Source organism: Canis lupus, chromosome 9 (assembly GCF_011100685.1).
Source record: "Canis lupus familiaris isolate Mischka breed German Shepherd chromosome 9, alternate assembly UU_Cfam_GSD_1.0, whole genome shotgun sequence".
Classification (NCBI taxonomy): domain Eukaryota; kingdom Metazoa; phylum Chordata; class Mammalia; order Carnivora; family Canidae; genus Canis; species Canis lupus.
The window spans coordinates 5,633,646-5,654,091 of record NC_049230.1 but is presented as its reverse complement, the minus strand read 5'-3'; the positions used below and the strand labels follow the sequence as shown (position 1 = coordinate 5,654,091).

Sequence of the window (20,446 nt, the reverse complement as noted above, 5' to 3'; positions counted from 1 at the left end):
TTTCCTTAGCTGGGTAAACCTAGACAAGCAATTTAGCCTCTCTTAGTTTTCTCTGCTTGAAGTTTGTGTAATGGCAGCATCCTCTTTGTATAAGACAGGGGTGAGGCTTAAACGGAGTGACAAGAGTGAAGTGTTGGGCACAGGGGCCAGTGTGTAGTGAGAAGCAGTGGCCTTAGGCACAGGGGCCTAGGTGCCAGTTCTTCCTGTCACCTTGAACTCTGCGTGGGGGACTCAAAACAGCCAGCTTCACAGTAGGTGAAAGGAAGAATCTGAACAGGCTCAGGGTTGCCCAGGTGTAACTCCAAAGGCTGTACACAAGAGTTAGAATGGTGTGGACTGTGGGTTCCAGAGGGCACATCAAATCCTAGTTAGAAGCAGGGTGTGGAGAGCCACAGGCTCCACCAGCTCGGGCAGGGTACCTTCTCATGGGCGGCCACTGTTTGAGTATTCACTGACGTAACACTTGGGCCCAGCCTGCCACCTCTCAAACAGCAGCTGCTCTGCTTAGTCCATCTCCCAACCAGAAGCTGTTGGGAGGAGGTCAGGAGTAACCTCCCCCCAGGGTTCTGGGGTTCCTGGTCACACTGAGCCTAAGCCTCTGAGCCTTTGACATTCTGACCAGGTTTGGGAGCTTCCTAATCTCACTCGAGATTTCTTAGCATCTTTCCAGTTTTGAAGGTGGCCATTGCCTTTTTATGTTGATTTTTGTCAGCTTCAGATGCTTTCTGTTACATTTGTCTGACTTGCTCAGTTCTGGAAGCGTCTTGACCCTAGCCCTTCTTACTGACCCCACATTCATTCGTTCCTTCTCTATGTAGTTACTGAGCAGAAGCTTTTAGATACACTGTGAGCTCAACAGGTCCAGCTGGCAGGGAGGAAGGCAGAGGTGCACAGACATTAGAGCATACTTAGGGACTGTCACTCTTGTGTGGAGTCAGAGGCCTGGGTTTGTGATTCAGAATAATAGAGGTCATCTGACCTGGACATGATCAGGAGAGGAAGTGGCTCTCTTCCAAGAGAGGAAATGCCACCTGAGTTGTGGAGGAGAGGTCCATGGGAAGAGCTTGTTGCTGGGATGGTGTTATATTGGTTCTGAATTCCCATCTCTGAGACTGGGCATGTAGGCTCATAGATAGCGCACATCTCAGGCTCTCCACACAGGATGACGTCTCTCATACTTAAGGTGCACTTGTATTGCTTGGAAGGTTCTGGAATATCCTGGCTGGATTAGTTGGGAAGGGAATGAGAAAGAAATTATTAGAATAATAAGTGTGGGGCAGCAGTTTAGTGCCGCCTTCAGCCCAGGGTGTGATCCTGGAGACCCAGGATCGAGTCCCACATCGGGCTCCCTATGTGGAGCCTGCTTCTCCCTCTGCCATGTCTCTGTCTCTCTCTGTGTGTGTCTCATGAATAAATAAATAAAATCTTTAAAAAAAGAAAGAAAGACTGAGCAAGTGCATGGTTGGAGGAGCATGCAGCTTAGCTCATCAAAAAGTGTAAGCCCTTGGAGTCAGATATCCTGACTGTATATTGGCTCCACTATTTACTGTTTGTGTGATTTTTTTTTTAAGATTTATTTATTTATTAGAGAGAGAGCGCGCATGCATGTGAGGGAGTGTGTGGAGAAGGGGCAGAGGGAGAATCTCAAGCCACCTGACATAGGGCTTGATTCGCATGACCCTGAGATCACGACCTGAGCCAAAACCAAGAGTTGGAACCCCAACCAACTGAGCCACCCAGGCGCCCCTACTGTATGTGTGATTCTTAGCAACACGTTTTATCTGTTTCCTTAGCATAAAACAAGGGGAATGAACCCAGGGCTCCCTGAACTCCTCTTGTTCCAGCTGTACCTCCATCTGAAGCTCTAGCCTGCATTTTGCCCCTGACTCTCCTCCCAAGCCTTACAGCAGGTGCAAGAAGGTGCTCCTCCCTCTAGGCTGAAAGTCAGCTCATAGTCACAAATTGCTCCCTCTACAGATTGCTTTCCTGCAGTACTTCTGAAGCCCCTGAATCACTCTGTGAGGCAAGTGATGGCAACCTCACTTTTCAGATGAGGATGCTAAGCCTCAGAAGCTAAGTGCCAAATTTTTTTAAAAATATTTTTTGTTAAGATTTATTTATTTATTCATGAGAGAGAGAGAGAGGCAGAGACCTAGGCAGAAAGAGAAGCAGGCTCCCTGCAGGAAGTCCAATGGGGCACTTGATCCCCAGATCTGAGCCAAAGGCAGATGCTCAGCCGCTGAGCTACCCAGCCATCCTTAAGTGCCAAATGTTGAGTGGCAGGTCGTGCTACAGTAGGTCTGATGCATCTTTGGGCCCTCCATACCTGGGAGAGGCCCCAGCCTGACACGGCAGAAGCCTTACACAGCTAGCCCCTTGAAGCCGCCAGACAAAAGTGGACAAGACCATGGCCTGGGCCCAGGCCTGAAGCCCTCCAGAGCTCTCACATTCCTCCCTTTCCTGAGGCAGGTCTGAACGGGATGAATAGCAGCATCTGGGAGCATTTTGCCTCTGGTAGCTTCTCCCCAGGCACTTCCCCTGCCTTCCTGTCAGGGCCAGGGGCTGCTGAGCTGGCCAGGCTGCGGCAAGAGCTCGAAGAAGCTAATGGCACCATCAAGCAGTGGGAGGAGTCCTGGAAGCAGGCTAAGCAGGTACTGGGTCTCCATAGCCACTCGCCTTCCCAGGGTCTGGGTGGCATGCAGCCTGAGCCCGTCTCAGACAGAGCAGGCACAGGGGTGCAAGGGTGGGGGGTCCTAGAGGACAGAGCAGAAACTCTCACTCTCTTCTCCTGTGGAAACGCTCGCTTTGCCAGTCATGACCCTGGGGAGCCTAGTGTTCCCAGCCCAGAATTCCCACTGAGTTGCTTATTTGATGTGGTTCCACAGCACTGCTGGCCTTTCCCCAGAAGCCCTGACTCTCCAGGGCTCCAGGTCCAAGATTCTAGGTTCTGAGATGGCTCCTCTGGCCAGGTGCAGCCTGGCTGCTCCTGCAGGTGCTGGCCAGCAGCACATGCAGCTCTGCCAGGTGCTACCCTGCTGTGTTGGGCTCAGCCCTCTTCCCTGCCTAGAGAGAGTCTCTGGCAGGTCCTGAAATCTCTCTTCTCTGCAGGCAGTGTCCGCCTCCTCCCTCCCCAGGCAGCTGACCCAGCTCCCGAGCAGCCCCTGCAGCCACAAGTGGCCCACACAGGCTCCCAGAGAGGCACTTGCAGGGGGGACCGGGGGCAGGGGGCCATCACGATGAGGTGCTGTGTGTTGGGCCCACAGGCTTGTGATGCCTGGAAGAAGGAGGCAGAGGAGGCCGGTGAGCGGGCCAGTGCAGCAGGTGCCGAGTGCGAGCTGGCCCGGGAGCAGCGGGATGCACTGGAGGGGCAGGTTAAGAAGCTGCAGGAAGAGCTGGAGCGGCTTCACTCGGGTCCGGACCCGCAGGCCCTACCCACCTTCTCTGACCTGGAGGCCCTCTCGCTCTCTACCCTTTACTCCCTCCAGAAGCAGCTGCGGGCCCACCTGGAGCAAGTGGACAAGGTCAGCCTGGGAGGTTAGGGGAGTGCTGGGTGGGGGTATAGAGTAGCCTCAGCCAGTACTTGGGCTCTGCTGGGTCCATGCTGCTCCAGGGACAGCCACCCTTCTGAGAGCCTCTACCTACCTGCTGGGCTGACACAAGATCCTGCCCTCCTAGGGGTGGGCATGGTGGAGATGGAGAGGTTTCAGTGCCCCCTGCCCCCCACAGTTCTGGGTTGGGCTGACCCAAGCTGCATCACTAGGCCTTCAGTGGCATCGAAATGCTTCTCCTCTGAGCTCTGCACATACCAGTAGGCATTCCAGAACAGTTAGGTCCCCAGGGCTACTTTGTCTGCATTCTTAGGTGCCCGGCTGGATGTCTGGGGAACATGGCACAGTAGAAAGTGCATTCTTTCCTTCACTGGGCATTTGCAGCCAGGCCCCACTATTCTCTTTTGGAGACCAAGGGTCACTGTTAGATCAAATGAAGCAGGGGCAGAGGCTTTGTGAGAGGAAGAGTCTGTCAGGGTAGGAGCCTGTGGAGTCACCCTGGCCCTCTGCTCTCCCCAGGGGGGCCAGAAGCAGACTTTGAGAGTCTTGAGGGTAACAGCCTGAACTCCAGCTCTCACTTGTCTGCCTGGGTCCTGCGAGCATGCTGCTGAACTCTGTGCCTTAGTTTTCTCATGCCAGGGGGACTGAAGTGAATGTTGAGAGAGCTGCTGGCCCCAGTGCTGGGCCAGGCCAGTGATCACGGTATCCCCTCCCACCGCAGGCCGTGTTCCACATGCAGTCGGTGAAATGCCTTAAGTGTCAGGAGCAGAACCGAGCGGTGCTGCCATGCCAACACGCCGTGCTGTGCGAGCTCTGTGCCGAGGGCAGCGAGTGCCCCGTCTGCCAGCCCAGCCGGGCCCACACCCTCCAGTCGTGACCCTGCAGGCCCGGCCCCGGCCTGGCTCAGATCTTCTTACCTAGGACTTTTTAAAGTATATATATATATGTATGTATGTATGTATGTATGTATATGTATATGATTCTGTATATGTATACATTTCTGTACGTGTGCAGGTATGCGTGGGCAGCAGTGTGTGAACAGTGTCTGTGTGTATATCTGTACATAGATATAGACACACACTTTAAAACAGACTTACCAAGCACTTTTTAAAAGAAACTATTTTGCAGCCCTCCCCTTGCCCTCTCTCTCCTTTTCCATTGCAGAGACAAAGTCCCTTCATTGCCCACCGGCCTTTTGGCAGGGGATGTGTTTCTGTCTCTTTTTAATGTAGGAAAACTAACTAGTTTTAACTTCTTCCTGGGGCCCAAGCAGAAAGCTGGAAGGGGCCGAGGGGAGGGACCCAGCCTTCAGGGCAGGCCCTGTTCACTGCACCTCCCCAGGCCAGGGTGAGAGCCAGGGATGTGGACATCCCGGGAACAGACCTGCTTCCCAGCTGTGAGGCTTGAGGAGGTGGCTGTGCTGGGGTCTAAGCTGGCCTAGCTCCTAGGTTTACCAAATGTATATTTAGTCTGGGGCTGGCAGGCCAAAGCTGCAGAGGCCAGCCCCACTCCCAACCCTGGGCCCTTGAAGCTCCTGGAGGGGCAAGGCCTGGGTGTTCTACCCCTCAGGTTCCTGAGGCCAGGGGTCCGCCTCAGTCCTCTCCCTCCGGGCCCCCAGAGCAGCCTCCCCGGCCCCAGGACCCCCAACCAGACTGGCACTGCCCTCTTCCTAACTCCCCAGCTGCTGTCAGCTTCCCCCCTTTCCCCTCCCTCCCTCTGGCAGCTAGCAGGGCAATGGGTGGGGAGGAGCTGCGGACTGAGGACCAAGGTGGGGCTTAAGCCCTGCCCTCCTCATGGGAGGGGCTCCGTATGCATTCCTTGGTGCTCTCTGAGTGCAGCTGACGTCCTGCCCTTTGGAGCGGACGCCTGTATACATGTGTGTGCGTGCCTGTCCAATGTATATTGTGTCTTAGCTTCCATTTTAAAAATTGTTCTGTACAGAAAGATGCAGCGGGGGTGGGAGGGCAGAGCAGGTGGAGGGAAGCCACCCTGCTCCCAGCGCTGGGGGTCTGGGGATGGGAGCGAGAGGGCTGTGAAGGGTCTGGCCTGGCCCAGGCTCCCCCTTGGGCTCAGCACGAAAGGGCTTTCAATGAATTAAGTGAAAACTTTTTTTTTACAAAAATGCAAAAATCAACAAAGCTCCAAACCTATTGGAAATAAAATATGAACTTACAGTGGTAGCCTGTTTACATGGGGGGTGAGGGAGAATAGGGTTCCAAGTAAGGGCCTCTGAAAGACTTGGGTGAGCCAGCTTGGCCCTCCCAGCCTAGGCCCCAGCCCACCTGGGCCATGGAAAGAGCTTGTGCCCCCACCCAAGCTGTGGCTAAGCAGCTAAAGCCACCTTCAAGCCCCCAGGTGGCTCCAGGCCCCTACACAGAGCTCAAGTGCTCTCTGACTCAGGCCTGCTGGCACCTTTAGTCTTGGACACAGACCTCCTAGGGCTTGGGACTCTGCTGGGACCCATTTACTTGTTTTTCCAAAGTTGTTTCCCAGAGAAATAGACTTACTGCCTTCTCATAAAAGCACTAGAAGGAAGGAGGAGGGTCTCCGCCTTTGAGCCACCTCCTTCACCTGCTCTTACCCGGCTTAATAGGTAGCTGTGAGAAAATGCCCCGAGTGGGCTCTGTATGGGTCTCAGGTTCAGAAGCTGAAAGGAGCCTTGGAGATGATCTCGTCTGACGCCTTCCCCTGTCGCACTTGGGCAGGCTCAGAGGGCCAGCTAGAATGACAACCTGGCCTTGGGCTCTGTGACTCTCAATACAGGGGTCACCTCCCCCCCGCCAATCCAGGCAAGGCCAGGACCCTGCTCCTTTAAGCCTTAGAATAGGCACTCAGCCTGCACTCGTGGGAGACCCACACTCCTGGTGTTCCCCCCCTTGGAGTGTCAGGCAACACCCACAAACTGCCATGCCTAGAAATGTTTGTTTGAAGCCCTGCTTGTGCATCAGTTACACACCACCTGCTTTGTAATATGGGGAGATGGGGGGGGGGGGGGACAGGCCACAGGTGGGAGCAGCTCAAGGTCTCCCGGGGGCTGAGGAGGCAGTTGGCATGGCCTGATTGTGATCTCTGGGCCCTGATGCAGGCCAACAGTACAGTTCCTTACAGGACACTGACATGTTTTTGGTTTTTTATTTTTGTTAAGAAAGTTCTTAAGTGGCAGGTACTGTCCCAGGGAGGAGGTGTCCTCAGTAGACATGGCTGGCCAAGCTGTCTTTTCTGCTTCTGCCCCTCCACGCCAGCCCCATTCCCTGCCAGCTTTCACCTCTTCAGAGCCAGAAGGTCCTTGGCTCTAGGCTCCTTAGCCAGGGTACTGGCAGCCGCTCCAGGAGGGGAGCCAGGCTCCCTTCATTAGAACTGTCGCCCTCCCCACTAGCGCAGCTGTAGCCTTGTCTTTCGCAGGGTCCCCTCCCTCCCCCAGGAGGCTTTGTGCTGTAGCTCTAGCCCCAGTGAACCAAGGTAGGGGTGCTAAAGGATAGGCCCAAGGGAGCCGAGCCCCCACCCCAGTGACTGGAATAGATATGCTGGAAACAGATGGCTGAGAGGTCTCTGCCAGAGCAGCTTCTAGAGGGAAGCAGGGGTGAGAGCTGCAGACAGCTGCCCCTCCACCTGGTGCTGGGGTTTGGTAGAGAACGCTGAGGGCAGGAAGGAGGGAATATAAATACTAATGGGGCCCCTGCACCAGCACCACGGGCCCCTGCTCTGGCAGGAGGGCCAGAGGTGATCTTCATGCTGGGCCTTCCACACACTGGGGTTCCCCAGACTTGTGGGGTCCTTCTGGGCTACGCTATGGTGGAGAGAACCCAGAGCTCTCAGGAAAGCCCGTCCCTACTGGGCACCCAACCCCAACCCCATCTGTAACCTCCACTGCTACCGCCCTGGCCTTGGGGCATGCTGGGAGGCCTGCTTGGCTCGCTGCCGCCGCAGCCTCACAAACACCTGGGCCTCCCGATCACCCTTTCGGCTCTCCAACAGCTGCAGGATGGGATCCCCTGTGAAGAGAGGCGTGTGGGGGGGTCAGGCTGCAGCAGGAGGAGACAGTGCCCCATTTTCCAGCCATCCTGGAAACTGGAAACTAGTGGACACACACCAGCCAAGCTCACAAGACAGCCTGACGGTTAAGACAAGACACCTCACTGTCTTTGGCATGACTGCTCTGGCACAGACACTGACCCCATTTGCAGTGGAAGAGGCTGAGGCGCATCTCAGGTTGCAACCATTACCTAGACCTGAAACTAGCTAGTTAACCTCATTGTGCCTCAGTTTACTCATCTGTAAGATAGGAATAATAGTACCTGCCATGGTTGGTGGTTGTAGATTGGGAGTTAACGTGTCAAGTGTTTAAGAGTGGCCTTGGATAAGTACTCAGACATGTGACCTATTATTCGGCCCAGAGAATGTTTGGCCTGTGCCCCCCAGGCGGAGACCCAGTCTCTCTCCCCAGGTAAACTGGTGACCTGCCCCCCACTGAAGAGAGCCACGCCACACATGGCCTAACAAATTTCACTGGTCTCTGCATTAGACTGAGATCTACTCAGCAACACAAGCCACCACACTGACTCCACTGGCTTCTGCATCCAAGGAGGGATTTCTCTGATCTCAACTTCATTCACTTCCCTAGGGGCCACCAACTTTCGTGGGCTGCCCCTTCCCTGCACCCTAGTGCTGGGCCAGGCCCTGCACCCGAAGCCCCACTGCCCTGGGGCTCAGGCCTACCGTTGAGTGCGGGGTAGGTGAGGGGCAGGCGGATCTGAGGCACCTCGCCAGGCTCCTCGGTCCCAGTCAGGCCTGGCACCGAGCACAGGGGCAGAAAGGCCTCCCCTTCCAAGTCGTCAGCCCCCAGCGTGTCATGGTCCAGCACCGTGAGCAGGAGGCACGCTCCGTCCTTCTGGCACGGCTCAGCAGGCACCAGGCTGAGAGGGGGACAGAGTGGGGCTCAGCTGCCTGCCCCCTACATGGTCACTGTCCCCCACCCCCACACACGGTTCACTGCTGGTCCTAGAGGACGGGCCAGGGCTGATGGCAGGTGGGGATTAGGATCGCTGTCAGTGCTCAGTGGGCATGTGCTACGTCGGACGCCTCCTCTGACTGGCCTGCTACTTTAAACCAAGACCCTCCTGTCTTGGGGAACAGAGGACCTCAGGAACAGGATCGTTCCTGGAAGCAAGCCTCTAAGTCCTACAGGTGGACTTCCTGTCCCCGGTCCGACTCCTCCTGGGTCCCTGCAAGCCCCTGTTCCAGGTGCCCCTTGGCCTCAGGTGGGAGGAGCAGGTCTGAAGGAAGTCCAGGGCTGGGGAAGGGTGGCAAGGGTAGGCACCCACTCACAATTCAAACGTCTCATCAAACAGAGGGTGAAGCTCCTTCTTGTGCCTCTGGGTCTCCCGGGGGGCCAGCTCGGGGAACTCGTGCCTGGGCTCCAAGGTCAGCTGGACGAAGGGGTCGCTGGAGCCTGGCAAGTGGGCAGGTGACGGGGCCAAGGCTCTCCCAGCCCCGGCCCCTAGTCGCCGGCGCCTGCGGCTGGCCACATCGCCCCCTGCTGGCAGCACCGCCCCCTCCTGGCAGCATGAGGGAGGCGCAGCCTGCGCTCCAGGGAGGGGGCGGCCTGCACTCACCATTGGAGTCCAGGGGCAGCAGGCTGGAGGCGCTGAGCAGTTCCACCCGCAGCTTCTGCTCCGAGGCGCGGTAGGAGGCCTTGACCGTGACAGCCCCCAGCTCCTCGGAGGCGGTTTCTGCCTGCGGGGGGGGGGGGGCGCACGTGGGCAGTGTGGGGCAGGGTGGAGGGGGCTCCGGGGGCGCCCGGAGTGACTGGGGGGGAAGGAGCCTCACCTGCTGCTGGATGCGGCTGCAGTAGTACTTCTGGATGAGCTCCCGGCTGGAAGCTGCCTGCAGCTCCAGGTCCCTCCGCAGAGCCTGCGAACAGGCATAGCCGAGCAGTCCCGCGAACTGCCATTCTCCACCGCAGCCCGGGGCCGCCCTTCCCCTTCGGGAAAACGCAGCCCAGAGGGTTTGATTCAGCCAACAGCAATTTGATACAGAAAGCACCGGGTGCCCCAGATGCTCACCTGGGGAACGCACCCTCAGGACGGCAGGCCTGCCGCGGCACGGACGCAATGGGCCTCGAGGGTGGCCACCCTTACCATGGCACGGCCACCCCCTCACCGTGCCTGAAGAGCTTTATGTTTGGTTTAATGCTCTGCCGTTGCTGTCTTTAAATTTTTAATGATTTTTGGAAAAGGGGCCCACATTTTCTTTTTGTGCTGGGCCCTGTAAATTATGTAGTTAATACGGGACACAGGACACAGAAAGGCAGGCTCCCTCCACCCCACCAGCTCACCAAAGACCCCCACCTGGAAGGTGACTGTGTGCAGCGCCGCAGGTGGCAGGCCGCAGCCCTCCGCATAGAAGCAGATCTCCAGATTCTAGGGGATGAGACATCCGAGGTGACCCCACCAGGGTTATTATTTGTCATCTCCCACTAGGGTTTTTATTTGTTGTCACTGCTCTTATTACCTGCAACGCAATCTTCAGTCTGCTAGAGGCGAGGGGGCAGCTCCGCTGGGAGGCAGCCACGTCCACCAGCACGGTGAGCGTGTGGGTCCAGAGCAGGGTCAGAAGGCTGGGGTGAGGGGCAGAGGGATGCCAGTCACAGGACAGGAGGATGTAAGAGGAGGAAGCAGAGACACTCTTGAGAAAGGGGCCCCGCCCCGCCCCCAGGTCCTCCCTACCCCACCCTCCACTTCCACCTGTTACTCAGGTAAGGCTGGGACCAGGGCTGTAGGCAGGAGTGTAGGGAGGGAGGGCTGGTCTCCTGAAGGAAGCAGGACAAGGAGGGGGGCAGATGGGGCCAGTCCCAACCAATGTGTCTCACAACCTAGCAAAGAATCTTCCTCAGTAGGATTATCAAACCCCAACAAACAAGGTGCGGTGGGGAGGCTGGTCCCTCATTGACTGAATCCTGATTCAATATGGGATTGGCCAAAAGGAATAGGATTTCAACATGGATAAGCACCTACTCTCCTGGGGAGAAAAAGGTAGCGACCTACTACCTGAAATAACTGAAATTTCACATGTCAAAGTAGAGTCAGGCAGTTAAGTACAAAAAGAAAAAAAACAGCTGAATTGTGTAAGTAAGAATAAGGAAGGTCATACGAAAGGTAGTTCGTGTGTTCAGCATATCTGAGTGCTGATTACGCACCAGGCAATATTCTAACACCTTTTGAGACAGCAGTGAGTCGAGTCCCTATAATGGAGGTTTAACTCTGTTTTAGCTGAACAAATGGCATGTTGTGGCCTGAGAAATAAGGACGCTGGGCTCCCTCGGGCCCCACTGCGCCCCTGGGAGTGGACCTCCAGGGGGAGGGGCAGCAGCCTCAGAGCCCAGATCCCCGTGGAGGACCCACGGTCATCATTCTGCCGCTTGTCACCGACCACTTCCTTTGCACAGGCGCTGGGCTCGGCACCCCATGTGACTCACTCAGTCCTCGTAAGAGGTCAGAACAATGATCATCTGCATGGAAAACTTGAGTAATCTGCTCCATCGGCTCACCGAGCAGCAGCAAAGCTACAGTCTGAATCCAGGTGGGCCAAAGCCCACACCTTTGAGTTCTAGTCCTGCGCCCGGTGTGCCGGGCCCCTGCTTTAAGAGAGAGCCTAACTAGAAGTTCCGTTGGGTCCTGAGACAGGAACACCAGTGGCCTGTGATGTTAGGAGAGTAGAACTGTAGTCGGCAAAGCCCCACAGATAGCCCAGGACTAAGGGAGAAAGAATTGGCAGCTTTCTGCTCAGCCTAAAGGGAAATGGGCAGGTGTGTGAGGTAGTGAGCTCCCCATCCCTAGGAGTGAGCATTTAAGCAGAGGCCGGTTGCCTCCTCCCCTGAAAATGGATGCTGAGGCCGGGAAGGAGGGGCAGGTGGAAGGGAAGGGCGCCGCAGGGCAGGAGGCTGCCGCAGACCTGCTGAAGTTCTCCTGCACCAAGTTGGTATTCATGTAGCAGAGCTTCACCTCCAGAAACTTCATCAGAGGCAGAATGGCCTGCGGAGAGCGGTGGGCGGCAGTCTGGCTCTGGCCCCTTCCCATGCCCCCACCCGGAAGAGGAGACAGGGCCGGGAGCTTTTGCCTGCTCCGTTCAGAACGTGTGCCAGAGCTGAGCCCTGCCTGCAGTCGGCTCCGGCCTCCTGGCTCCTCCGTAGCCCCCCACTGCCAGGCCCCTGCTGTGCGCCCCCCTAGAAATCCTCAGGGCTCCTCTCTGGCTCCCTTTAGGTCTCGTCTCAGCGGTCACCCTCCGGGGAAGGCCTTCGCTAGCCACCATCTAAAACTATCTTAAAAAAAAAAACAAAACAGGGATGCCTGGGTGGCTCAGTGATTGAGCATCTTCCTTTGGCTCAGGGCATGATCCCCGGTTAGGGGTTCGAGTCCCACATCGGGTTCTCTGTGAGGAGCCTGCTTCTCCCTCTGTCTATGTCTCTGCCTCTCTCTGTGTGTCTCTCGTGAATAAATAAATAAATAAATCTTAAAAAAAAATACAATAGATACAAATATTTTCATTTTCTCTAGTTCTTACTACCTGGCATGCGCCTGGGCGCACACACACGTGGAGTGGTCCTCACGGCTATGGTTCTAGCTCTCCGCCTCCCCTGCCAGCACCTAAGCTCTAGGAAGGCAGGGGGTTCTGTGAGTTTCGCTCGTTGATCCATACACCCCAGGCCTAAATCTACGCCTGTGACAGAGCGCTTAAACAGTCGAATTGCTGAGTAACCTTCCCCCCCACACACAACCAACGGGATCTGTGCCCCTGGACCTGCGAGGACGCTGACGTCAGCTGACCTGCAGGAACAGGGAGCTCAGAAGGATGCACGCCCACCCGATCTGTCTTGGCGGCAAAGGCCAAGCCCTCCCCCACCACAGTCCCCTTAGCTGCTGGGAGAGCCAGGGGAATGGCCCACGCTGCCCCCTTGCGTCCAAGGAGGAAACTGAGGTTCAGGAGGGGACATTTCCTGCCGGAGTCTGGGAGACTTATCTCTGCCACCCTAAGCCCCTTTGGCAAAAGTGAGCAGGGAGGGCCACTCACATCCTCAGGCAGGACAGACTCCTTGACGTCCACGAGTTTCTGGATGTGCTTGGCAATGCCTGCCTCCAGCTGGGGACACAAAACGGTGTGGGGGGAGGCCAGGGCATGAGTTCCAGGGACAGGGTGAGGTCACCTGGAGGCTGATTTAGGTTCAGGAAGGGGTAGGGCCTGGACATCAGCCCAAATCCTGCTGAGGATGCTTCAGACCGAGGATGGGGGGCAGGGGGAGGTCACTGTGAATTGCACAAGGTACCTGCTTAGCCAGAGTGCGGACGCCAGTGCGGATCTCGTGGCCCAGCCCAGCCAGCGCGCCCTGCAGCTGGGCGTGCAGCGTGTTCTGCAGCTGCCCCTGCTCCAGCACAGCCCCTACTCGCTGCTCCACTGCCTCCCACGCCAGCTGAGTGGGCAGCCTGCCGATCACCAGCCGCAGCTGCTCCATGTCATTCACCACCACGCACAGCTGAAGGCAGGCATGGGCACAGGGACACAGAGCGTCATGAGCTTGTCGGGACTGGCCCTCCCTGTGCCCACTCAGGCCCAACATCCAGGTCTGGTCCTTACCATGTTGGCGGCCTGGCCCTGGTCCTTCTGGCCTGCGGAGAGCTCACGGGCCCGGGCCTTTATAAGGCTGCAGTACACCAGAGCCAGCCGGCAGGTATCCTGGGGTGGGGAGAGGATGATCAAGGTGGGGGGAGCCCCAGGGGAGGCTGATGCGGGGAGCCACGGAAATCTCAGTGACTTGGGGGTTTAAGACCTAGGCCTTTGGAGGCTGCTAGGGCAAGAGCTTGGGAGAAACAGGGTAAGTCAAATGAAGCTGTCCTGGAAAGGTGGGGGAGGACCCATGAAGACCTTGCACCTCCACAAACTTGACGGTGATCATGAAGGCCTCCTCCGGGTCGGGCCAGTCCAGCTGCCGGGCAGTGTGGCTGATCTGGGCGAAGCAGGTGGACAGGTCCACGGCTGACGTGCTGTGCTTGGTCAGCTCACCCAGGGGCACCAGCTGGGGCATGGGGGAGCGTGCAGATAGGAGGGCTCAGGGCTTGCCAGTTCGTCCCCTCCCTCCCCCCACCTTCCTTCCGCAGGCATTCAGAGCTACCACCAGCAAGCGGGGGTGAGCAGGGGGCTCAAGGGGTACACGCAAGGCTCCACCCAGCCCCCCAGGCTGCAAAGATCAGAGTCTGTAAAGGAAAGCCACAGTCTAAACCAAGGATATCAGGAGGCAGTGTTTTACACACAACGGGCCTCAAGGGCTGGTCACCAGCATTGGTGAGTCCTAGAGGTGCAGAGCCCCGAACCCCGCCCCCCAAGCCCGGACCCCGCCCCGTCTCAGGCCCCGCCCCCACCTCATCCATCTGCACAGCGCGCTGCACCCTCGCCAAGGCCACACTGTAAGTCTTCTGCAACCAGGAGGGGATGGCGGGCTGGAACCAGCGGTGAAAGCCATCCAGGGCCTGGACGCCATCTCTGGGGAGAGCGGGGGCTCAGCCTGGGTGGTGCCGGGGCCAGCACAGACCCTCCGTGCCCCCTTCTTTAGAGCCGACGGCCCGCTGCCCACCTCTCTGCGGGGGCCGGGCCCAGCTGGCAGAGCTCCTTGAGGCTGACATAGAGCTGGAATAGACTCTCGCCCACCTCTGGGGACACAGGGTTGCCCGCCACCACCGCCGTGTGGTCCTGCACCCTCTTGGCCACCTGCAGAGGGAAGGCGTGGGGACAGGGCTCCAGAGCCAGGGGAGAGGGCAAAGGCCCAGGGAGAGACTCACCAGCCACTGCAGCTCCAGGAAAGCCATGGAGAAGAGGTCGACCTTGAGGGTACTGGAAGGAAGGCAACGGGTGTGACCTGGTGGCCCACACAGGGGTCCTTCTGGTCCCATTCTGATCCCCTGCCGTGACCTCCCAACCCTGCCACCTGCTCACTTCTGGAAGATCTTGTTCCATGTGTGCTGGCACTGGCGTAGGTCGACTATGATGTCCTGCACCAGGCTCAGCAGGGCCTGGCCTGCCTCCAGCATGCCCTGGCAGGGACAGAGGGGCACTGAGCAGGGCTGCAGGGAGCGAGCACCCCGCCCCCCGTGCTGCCCAAGCCCCCTCACCTGCACCATGGGCTGGTGGTGCTGCTGCTTCAGGTGGAACCACTCAACGGTGCCAGTCTGCAGGCAGAGGGGCGTGAGCAGGGAGCGCTGCCAGACTCAGGCACCTGCCCTCCTCGTCCCCCCCACCCCTGGGTGAGTCCCGTACCTTCAGCGCTTCGGTCACCAGGTGGGGCAGTGGGGCGCTGTCCCGGCACAGTTCTCCAAAGGCCTTCATCTTGCACATCTGTACGAGGACCCTGTGGAGACAGATAGCTGTGTCCAGGATGCCTCCACTCCTGGCCCCGGCAGGTGCCCCAGTTGTTCCCTCGGCCCTGACCCCACCGAGGAAGGGGGAGGGCTAGCCGCCAACCTGAGAAGAGACTGCAGCCGGGCTGGGGAGTCGGACACAGACAGGGGGAAAACAGACCGGAACCTCCGGATGAGGGAGAGGCCGTAGGCCAGCAGGTTGCTGAACGAGGTGGCCAGCTCCTCCAGCTGCGGGCCGGACAGAGTGGGGAGCAGCGTGAGGGGGCCCCGCGCGGCCTTCCTGCTCCCCGAGCCCCGCCTGCCCAACACCGCTCCTCACTCCGCAGCCCGCTGCCCACCTGTTCCTCCTTGAGCCGGCCCTGGATCCACTGGTACTCGATGCTGGTGATGGGGTGCAGGAGGCAGCTGCTCGGGAACTCCAGGCTCTGGTATAGACGACTGTAGGCCAGCCACTGCCTGCGGCACACGGGGGGCCCTCAGCCCAGCCCGGTGGGGCCTCTCCCTTCCTGCTGCTCCCCGGCCCTGGGGGGGACAGCGAGACGCCCCGCCCCACCCCACAGGCCGCCCGTGGACCCCCATCACCCTCGTCAAGGTGCTTTTCAGACGTGTAAATGAATCAGCTACCTCTCAAATTGGGGGATATTTGTGATTTTAAAATTTAGGATTTCTTGCTCCTTTTGAAAAATCAGATGTGCAGACTAGAGCCTTCAAGTGCACGGGCAAACATCCACTGGGACTCCCCTTTAGACAGTTCAGGGGACATTTGAAGATGGTGACGACCAAGAGGAGATGAGACCCGAGTGGGACCATGAAGGAGGACGGAGGAGAGAGCAGTCTGGCTGCCCCTGGGACATGGCAGTGGGCCCTCACTGTGGGTACCTGCTCCTGCGTCCAGCACTCTCCCCTCTCCCCCACCAATCCGGGGACACCCACCTGCCCATGGTCCTATAGGCCTCGTCCTCCCAGCCTCTGTCCACCTCCCACTCAATGCCAAGTGTCAGCCGTGGCCCAGGGCAGCGTCCGCTCTCATTCCACCTGGTGTGACCCCAGCTGTGTGCCCCTCACCTGAGACACGTCCCCACAACCTATTACAGCCCTGGGGACATGATGGGCCCTCGACACAGGTTTGCTAATGCAGCACACTAATCCGTTGACCCCAGAGCAATGGAGCTGAGGAGGAAGGCTGCCGTCTGGTCTGCGGCAGGGGTAGCAAGTTCAGAGGCACAGGAGGACTCAGAGGGTGTCGGGGGGGCTCTGAGCCCATGGCAGCCATGAGGGGCTGGGGAGGCCATGCGCTCTGCTGTGACCAGCTGCAGCCCAACAAAACGACAGCGCTTAGAGTACACGGGAAGCTGGGGGTGCGAGTCTGTATGGACAATCTCCAGATTTTTAAAAGTTGGCAACTGACTCAAAACTTAAAACACACAGTTAGGGCCAAACAGAAATCTCTCAAGGGTTAGGGGGTTTGGCGTGCCAGCTTCTAGGAGGACAGGCAGGGAGGGAGAGGCTAGAGCCCCTCCACCCCCCCACGACCCAGGCAACCCTCCCAGGGGCACTCACGCCATGGACTGGTGGAAGTCGGACAGGTCCTTCTGCGTTGCATGGAGAAAGAGGATGGTGGCAGCCTGGGGACTCAGCGACCCATCCCAGGAGGTACTCCCTGCCTGAGGGGGCAGAAAGAAGGGCGTCAGGACCTGGCAGGCAGGCCCCGTGCCCCCTCCCCACCCCCCAGCCCTGGGAGGCCAGTACCTGGTGCTGGGTGACCTCATGGGACACAAGCTGCTGGAGCAGGTGGAGATGCACCGAGTAGCTGGGTTGGGAGCGGCTGGCCACAGTGGCTCTCTGTGACAGGGCCAGCATGGCCGTGAGGAGACGACCCCATCCCCAGCATGGCCCGTCCACCTGGCCCAGGCAGACCGCTGGAGGACCCCTGGTCCTGGGCCCAGGCCTACCCGCTTGTGGATGAGCTGGAACTGGAGGTGGCACTGGCCCCGGTCTGGGTGGGTCTCCGTGCGCGGCTCCAGAGGGTACCACTGATCCTCCCGGCAGTGCAGATCCTGGCAGGCCAGGAGGGCAGAGAGGCAATGGGAGGCAGACCCCAGGCTCTGCTTGGTGTGGACCCACAACCCCTCCCTTGAGCCCCTCACGAACCCGTTTCCTGACCCCACTCACCTGTAGCCTCACAACCACGTTCCCCAGAAAATCATCCTGGCCTTTGTCCTTCCGCGCCTCCTTAAAGATCCTGTTCAGGGCAGGGGCCGTGAGACGGATGGGGCAAGGCACGGGGGTCAGGCTGGGATCTGTCCCCTTCCCGCGGCCCTGGGGCCTTGCCAGAGCCTGCAGCCCAGCAAGCAACCCACAGGCATGGGAAGGGCAGGAAGCGCCCACATTCACCTCCGCAGCCCATGCAGGTCTGTGAGCTCCCCGAGCTTCTGTCTGACGGACTCCACGGTGTCCAGGTCCCTGGCGGGGTGGGGTGGGGCAAGGTTGGAGCAGGAGATGGAGAGGGGGTCCTGGGGGCCCTCAGGGAGGAGGATCTGCCAGGCTCCACTCCCCCCTTCTCTCTCTGGCCCCGACGGGCAGGGCAGGCCCCTCACCACATGTCCAGATGGAAGCTCGAGTTGCTTATGTTCTCAAACTCCCTACAGGGAGAAAAGGGTGTGGCTGAGGGCCTTGGACGGCAGCGACCAGAGCCTGTCCCCTGTCCCTCGAAGCTCCCGCCCCCACTAATCCACTGTCCAGTCTGAGCCCCTCCTTGCAAACTCCCCTCCCTCCCCTGAGGTAAGGCTTGGGCCCACCGCCCACCATCAACCCAGCCATGCCCAACCCTCCACCGCCTGCCAGCACAGGGTGTTTGTGCCACGGCTCTGTCCCATCTGGCCTCCTCTGTGTCCCTGGCCTAGTGAGCAGGCCCCTCCTCCGGTCCCCTGAGCCAGGAAGTCCCGCTGAGCTCATGGAGGGGACAGGGGCTGGGGCAAGGGCCACGTACAGAATGAAGGTCTCCTCCCAGACGGGGTTGAGGGTCTGGGTGATGACCTGGGTGCGGTGGGTCTGTTCCTCGGGGATCGTGTGCCTCACCACAGCCTTCTGCCGATGCCGGGACCCAGGGCTGTCCCCCGGCACACCCACCCCCTGCTCAATTCCCAGCAGGCAGTAGGGGTCACTGAATCCTGAGGAGGAGGGGAAGGACAAGCCTCAGGGTGTAGGCTGGGCTCCCTCATCACCCCAGTCTCAGGGGCAGAGACCCTCCCCAACCCAGACTCGAAAGGCCTGGGACCAGCTGCACCAGGGTGAGCCCCAGGGGACATCTGGGAGATGGGAGTCCCAGCTGAATTTTGGACAGATTAACGGAGGGAAGGAGGACTGGAAAGAAGGCCCTCGGGGCCTCTCACCCCCCATACTCACCACTGACATCTTTGCCCAGAATGCCCTTGGCTTGTTTCACCGTTGCCTTGAGACAAAATATTGGCTTCTAGAAGGATGGAAGGGTCAACCTGAGTCCCAGGGGGAGCTGGGCTTCTCAGCCCCTGTCCTAGCCTAGGATGGTCCCGGACCAGGGTTACCTCAAGTTTCTGGACCTGCTGCAGCATCTGCTGGTGCTCCTCGGGTCCCATGTGGAAGGCCTGGGGGGTAGGAGTATGAGAAGCTGGGGGCACAGGGCAGGGGTGGCTGGGCGGGCAAGAGAGAGAGGACTCTTGGGTCCGGGCTGCAGGACGGCGGGCGGAGGGCGGGCTGGACTCACCTCCTGCAGGTACTGCAGCAGCTCGGAGGCCTCCCGCACATGATTGGGCTCAGGCTGCCCCAGGCGGTGCAGGACGGTGTAGAGAGTTTCCTCATAGAGCAGGGCCCGCTGAGACACAGCAGGAGCAGGGTCACCTCAGGAAACCCTGTCTGCCCACAGCAAGGGGAGCCCCACTGGCCACCCCAGCACCAACACTGCACACCCAAAGCTGGGACGAGGCACCCGCAATGCGCAGGGGGTGCGGGGTTTAAGACCCGGACGTGCCCCCCTCCGCTGCTGTTGCCATCAGCCTTGGCCAGTAGCCCAGGAGTGTGTCCCTGTGCCCCCCCGCTGCTCCCATTCTTACCTCCTCCGGGGAGAGGTGATGGGATGGAGGCTCGATCTGGGGAGAGAGGTGAAAAGACAAGGTGTCCCCGAGGCCTGGAGCAGGCCTCAGGCCGCAGAAACGGCTCACGGAGCAGGCCAGGCCAGGGCGCGGGGCCCCCTACTTCCCGGCCCCCAAGCCACCGGTGCTGCCCACCTGTTCCCACAGCAGGCCTCCTGGGAGTCCAGCCCCCGGGCCGCCTTGCCCGTCCCCTGGCCTGCCGTGGCTGAGGTCCATGGGCGCTCAGCGGCCCCAGCAGCCTGAGCTCTCGACACCCGTGGCCCCAACCTCCCTTCCTTCCCCAGAGGAAGCAGCGCTGCTTATCGGGCCGCCACGCTCCGCACCCCAGCGGCGGAAGTGAGGCCCAGCAGTGGAGGTGGGAGACGGGGGGTCATGCCAAGCCGGCCTGGGGGCTGCTCAGCTGATCCCCAAGCAGCCCAGCGGCGGGGACACTCCCAGGCTGATGGAGCCAGTGCCTCTGGGGCCGGAAGACCAGAGGGCAGGAGGCCCCTCCACAGGCGGGCTCAGAGAGGCTGGGACCCCAGACCTGAGACCCGGGAAGGGCCCCGAGCTCACGTGGCCGACCTCGGCCTGCCAACCCAGGAGGCCCTGCCCGGGGGCTGCGACGGGCCGGGAGGGCCCAGGTCCTCCAGCCCAGCCGGCACCCGGAGCCGCGGAGCCCCACCCTGGCCGCTCTCTCCTCGCTGAGGTCACTCCTACCTCCTGAGCGGGTCGGGCCAGGGGATCCTGCAGATCTCTGACCCTGCGGCGCCTTATCTTGATGGCCTGGCGTAAGAGGGGAGGGCGCCGCTGGGGGTGGGAGAGGAGTGTCGCCATGGTGGCCGCTCTGCCCTTCCCTGCGCCGAGGAGCTGCCTCCGCGGGGGAAGATAGCGAAGCCACAGGATTATGCAAAGAGCACCGGGTGCCACCCTGCGCCGGCGAGGGGTGGGGGCGGGCAGGTGGGGGGTTCCGGTCAGGGTTTCACCACCCCGAGGCCTGCACCTTCCTCCCTCTCTGGCTGGGATCCTGGGAGGAACTAAACCAGGCTGGAGGCAGGTGGACACAGTGGGCGGGCCCGGCCCCTCCACGCCCTCCCCCAGAGGCCCGGGTGGGGTGGGGTGTGTGTGTGGGGGGGTGTCTGGTGCTCCCCAGGAGGGGGCGTCAGGGCCAGCCGGGCTGCCACCCTGCCCCATCGTGGGTGTGCACCCAGCTGGGCCAGGGACTGAGGGGGCTGCCCTGGGTGTGTGTGGGGCTTCTCACCCACAGACTTCCCTGAATGGACCCCAGACCTAGGATGGACATGGGCAGGGCACAGGGTGGGGGCTCCAGAGAGGCATCTCCCTAGCAGGCAGCCGGCTGCTCAGCCGGCTCCACCCCACGGGTGACATT

The 20,446-nt window shown here is 59.7% G+C and overlaps 2 protein-coding genes across 3 annotated transcripts in view; one reads left to right on the top strand and one right to left on the bottom strand.

Annotated features, from left to right (window-relative positions):
* Positions 1-5,673, top strand: part of UNK (unk zinc finger) — a 33,687-nt gene extending 28,014 nt beyond the window's left edge. The window contains 3 exon segments of the mRNA NM_001003390.1: positions 2,470-2,651; positions 3,264-3,521; positions 4,270-5,673. Coding sequence (NP_001003390.1) covers positions 2,470-2,651; positions 3,264-3,521; positions 4,270-4,425 — 596 coding nt within the window. The 3' untranslated portion in view covers positions 4,426-5,673.
* Positions 5,674-6,665: 992 nt separating this feature from the next.
* On the bottom strand, positions 6,666-20,104 carry UNC13D (unc-13 homolog D). Of its 2 annotated transcripts, none has more exons than XM_038546571.1 (32): positions 19,777-20,104; positions 19,039-19,074; positions 18,693-18,800; positions 18,514-18,573; positions 18,356-18,422; positions 17,940-18,120; positions 17,548-17,592; positions 17,345-17,413; positions 17,123-17,192; positions 16,903-17,007; positions 16,700-16,792; positions 16,511-16,614; positions 15,289-15,406; positions 15,054-15,178; positions 14,850-14,940; positions 14,705-14,761; positions 14,529-14,626; positions 14,375-14,426; positions 14,170-14,303; positions 13,958-14,078; positions 13,471-13,614; positions 13,176-13,274; positions 12,868-13,074; positions 12,615-12,683; positions 11,499-11,578; positions 10,059-10,164; positions 9,896-9,967; positions 9,375-9,458; positions 9,161-9,281; positions 8,874-8,997; positions 8,265-8,461; positions 6,666-7,540 (listed from the first exon to the last, which is right to left on the bottom strand). In XM_038546571.1, the coding sequence occupies exons 1-32, from the start codon at positions 19,891-19,893 to the stop codon at positions 7,419-7,421; spliced, it is 3,276 nt and encodes a 1,091-aa protein (XP_038402499.1). In that variant the 5' UTR covers positions 19,894-20,104; the 3' UTR covers positions 6,666-7,418. The 2 variants fall into 2 exon arrangements, with proteins under 2 accessions (XP_038402499.1, XP_038402500.1); XM_038546572.1 differs by lacking the exon at positions 19,777-20,104 and adding an exon at positions 19,213-19,744.
* Positions 20,105-20,446: the final 342 nt, after the last annotated feature.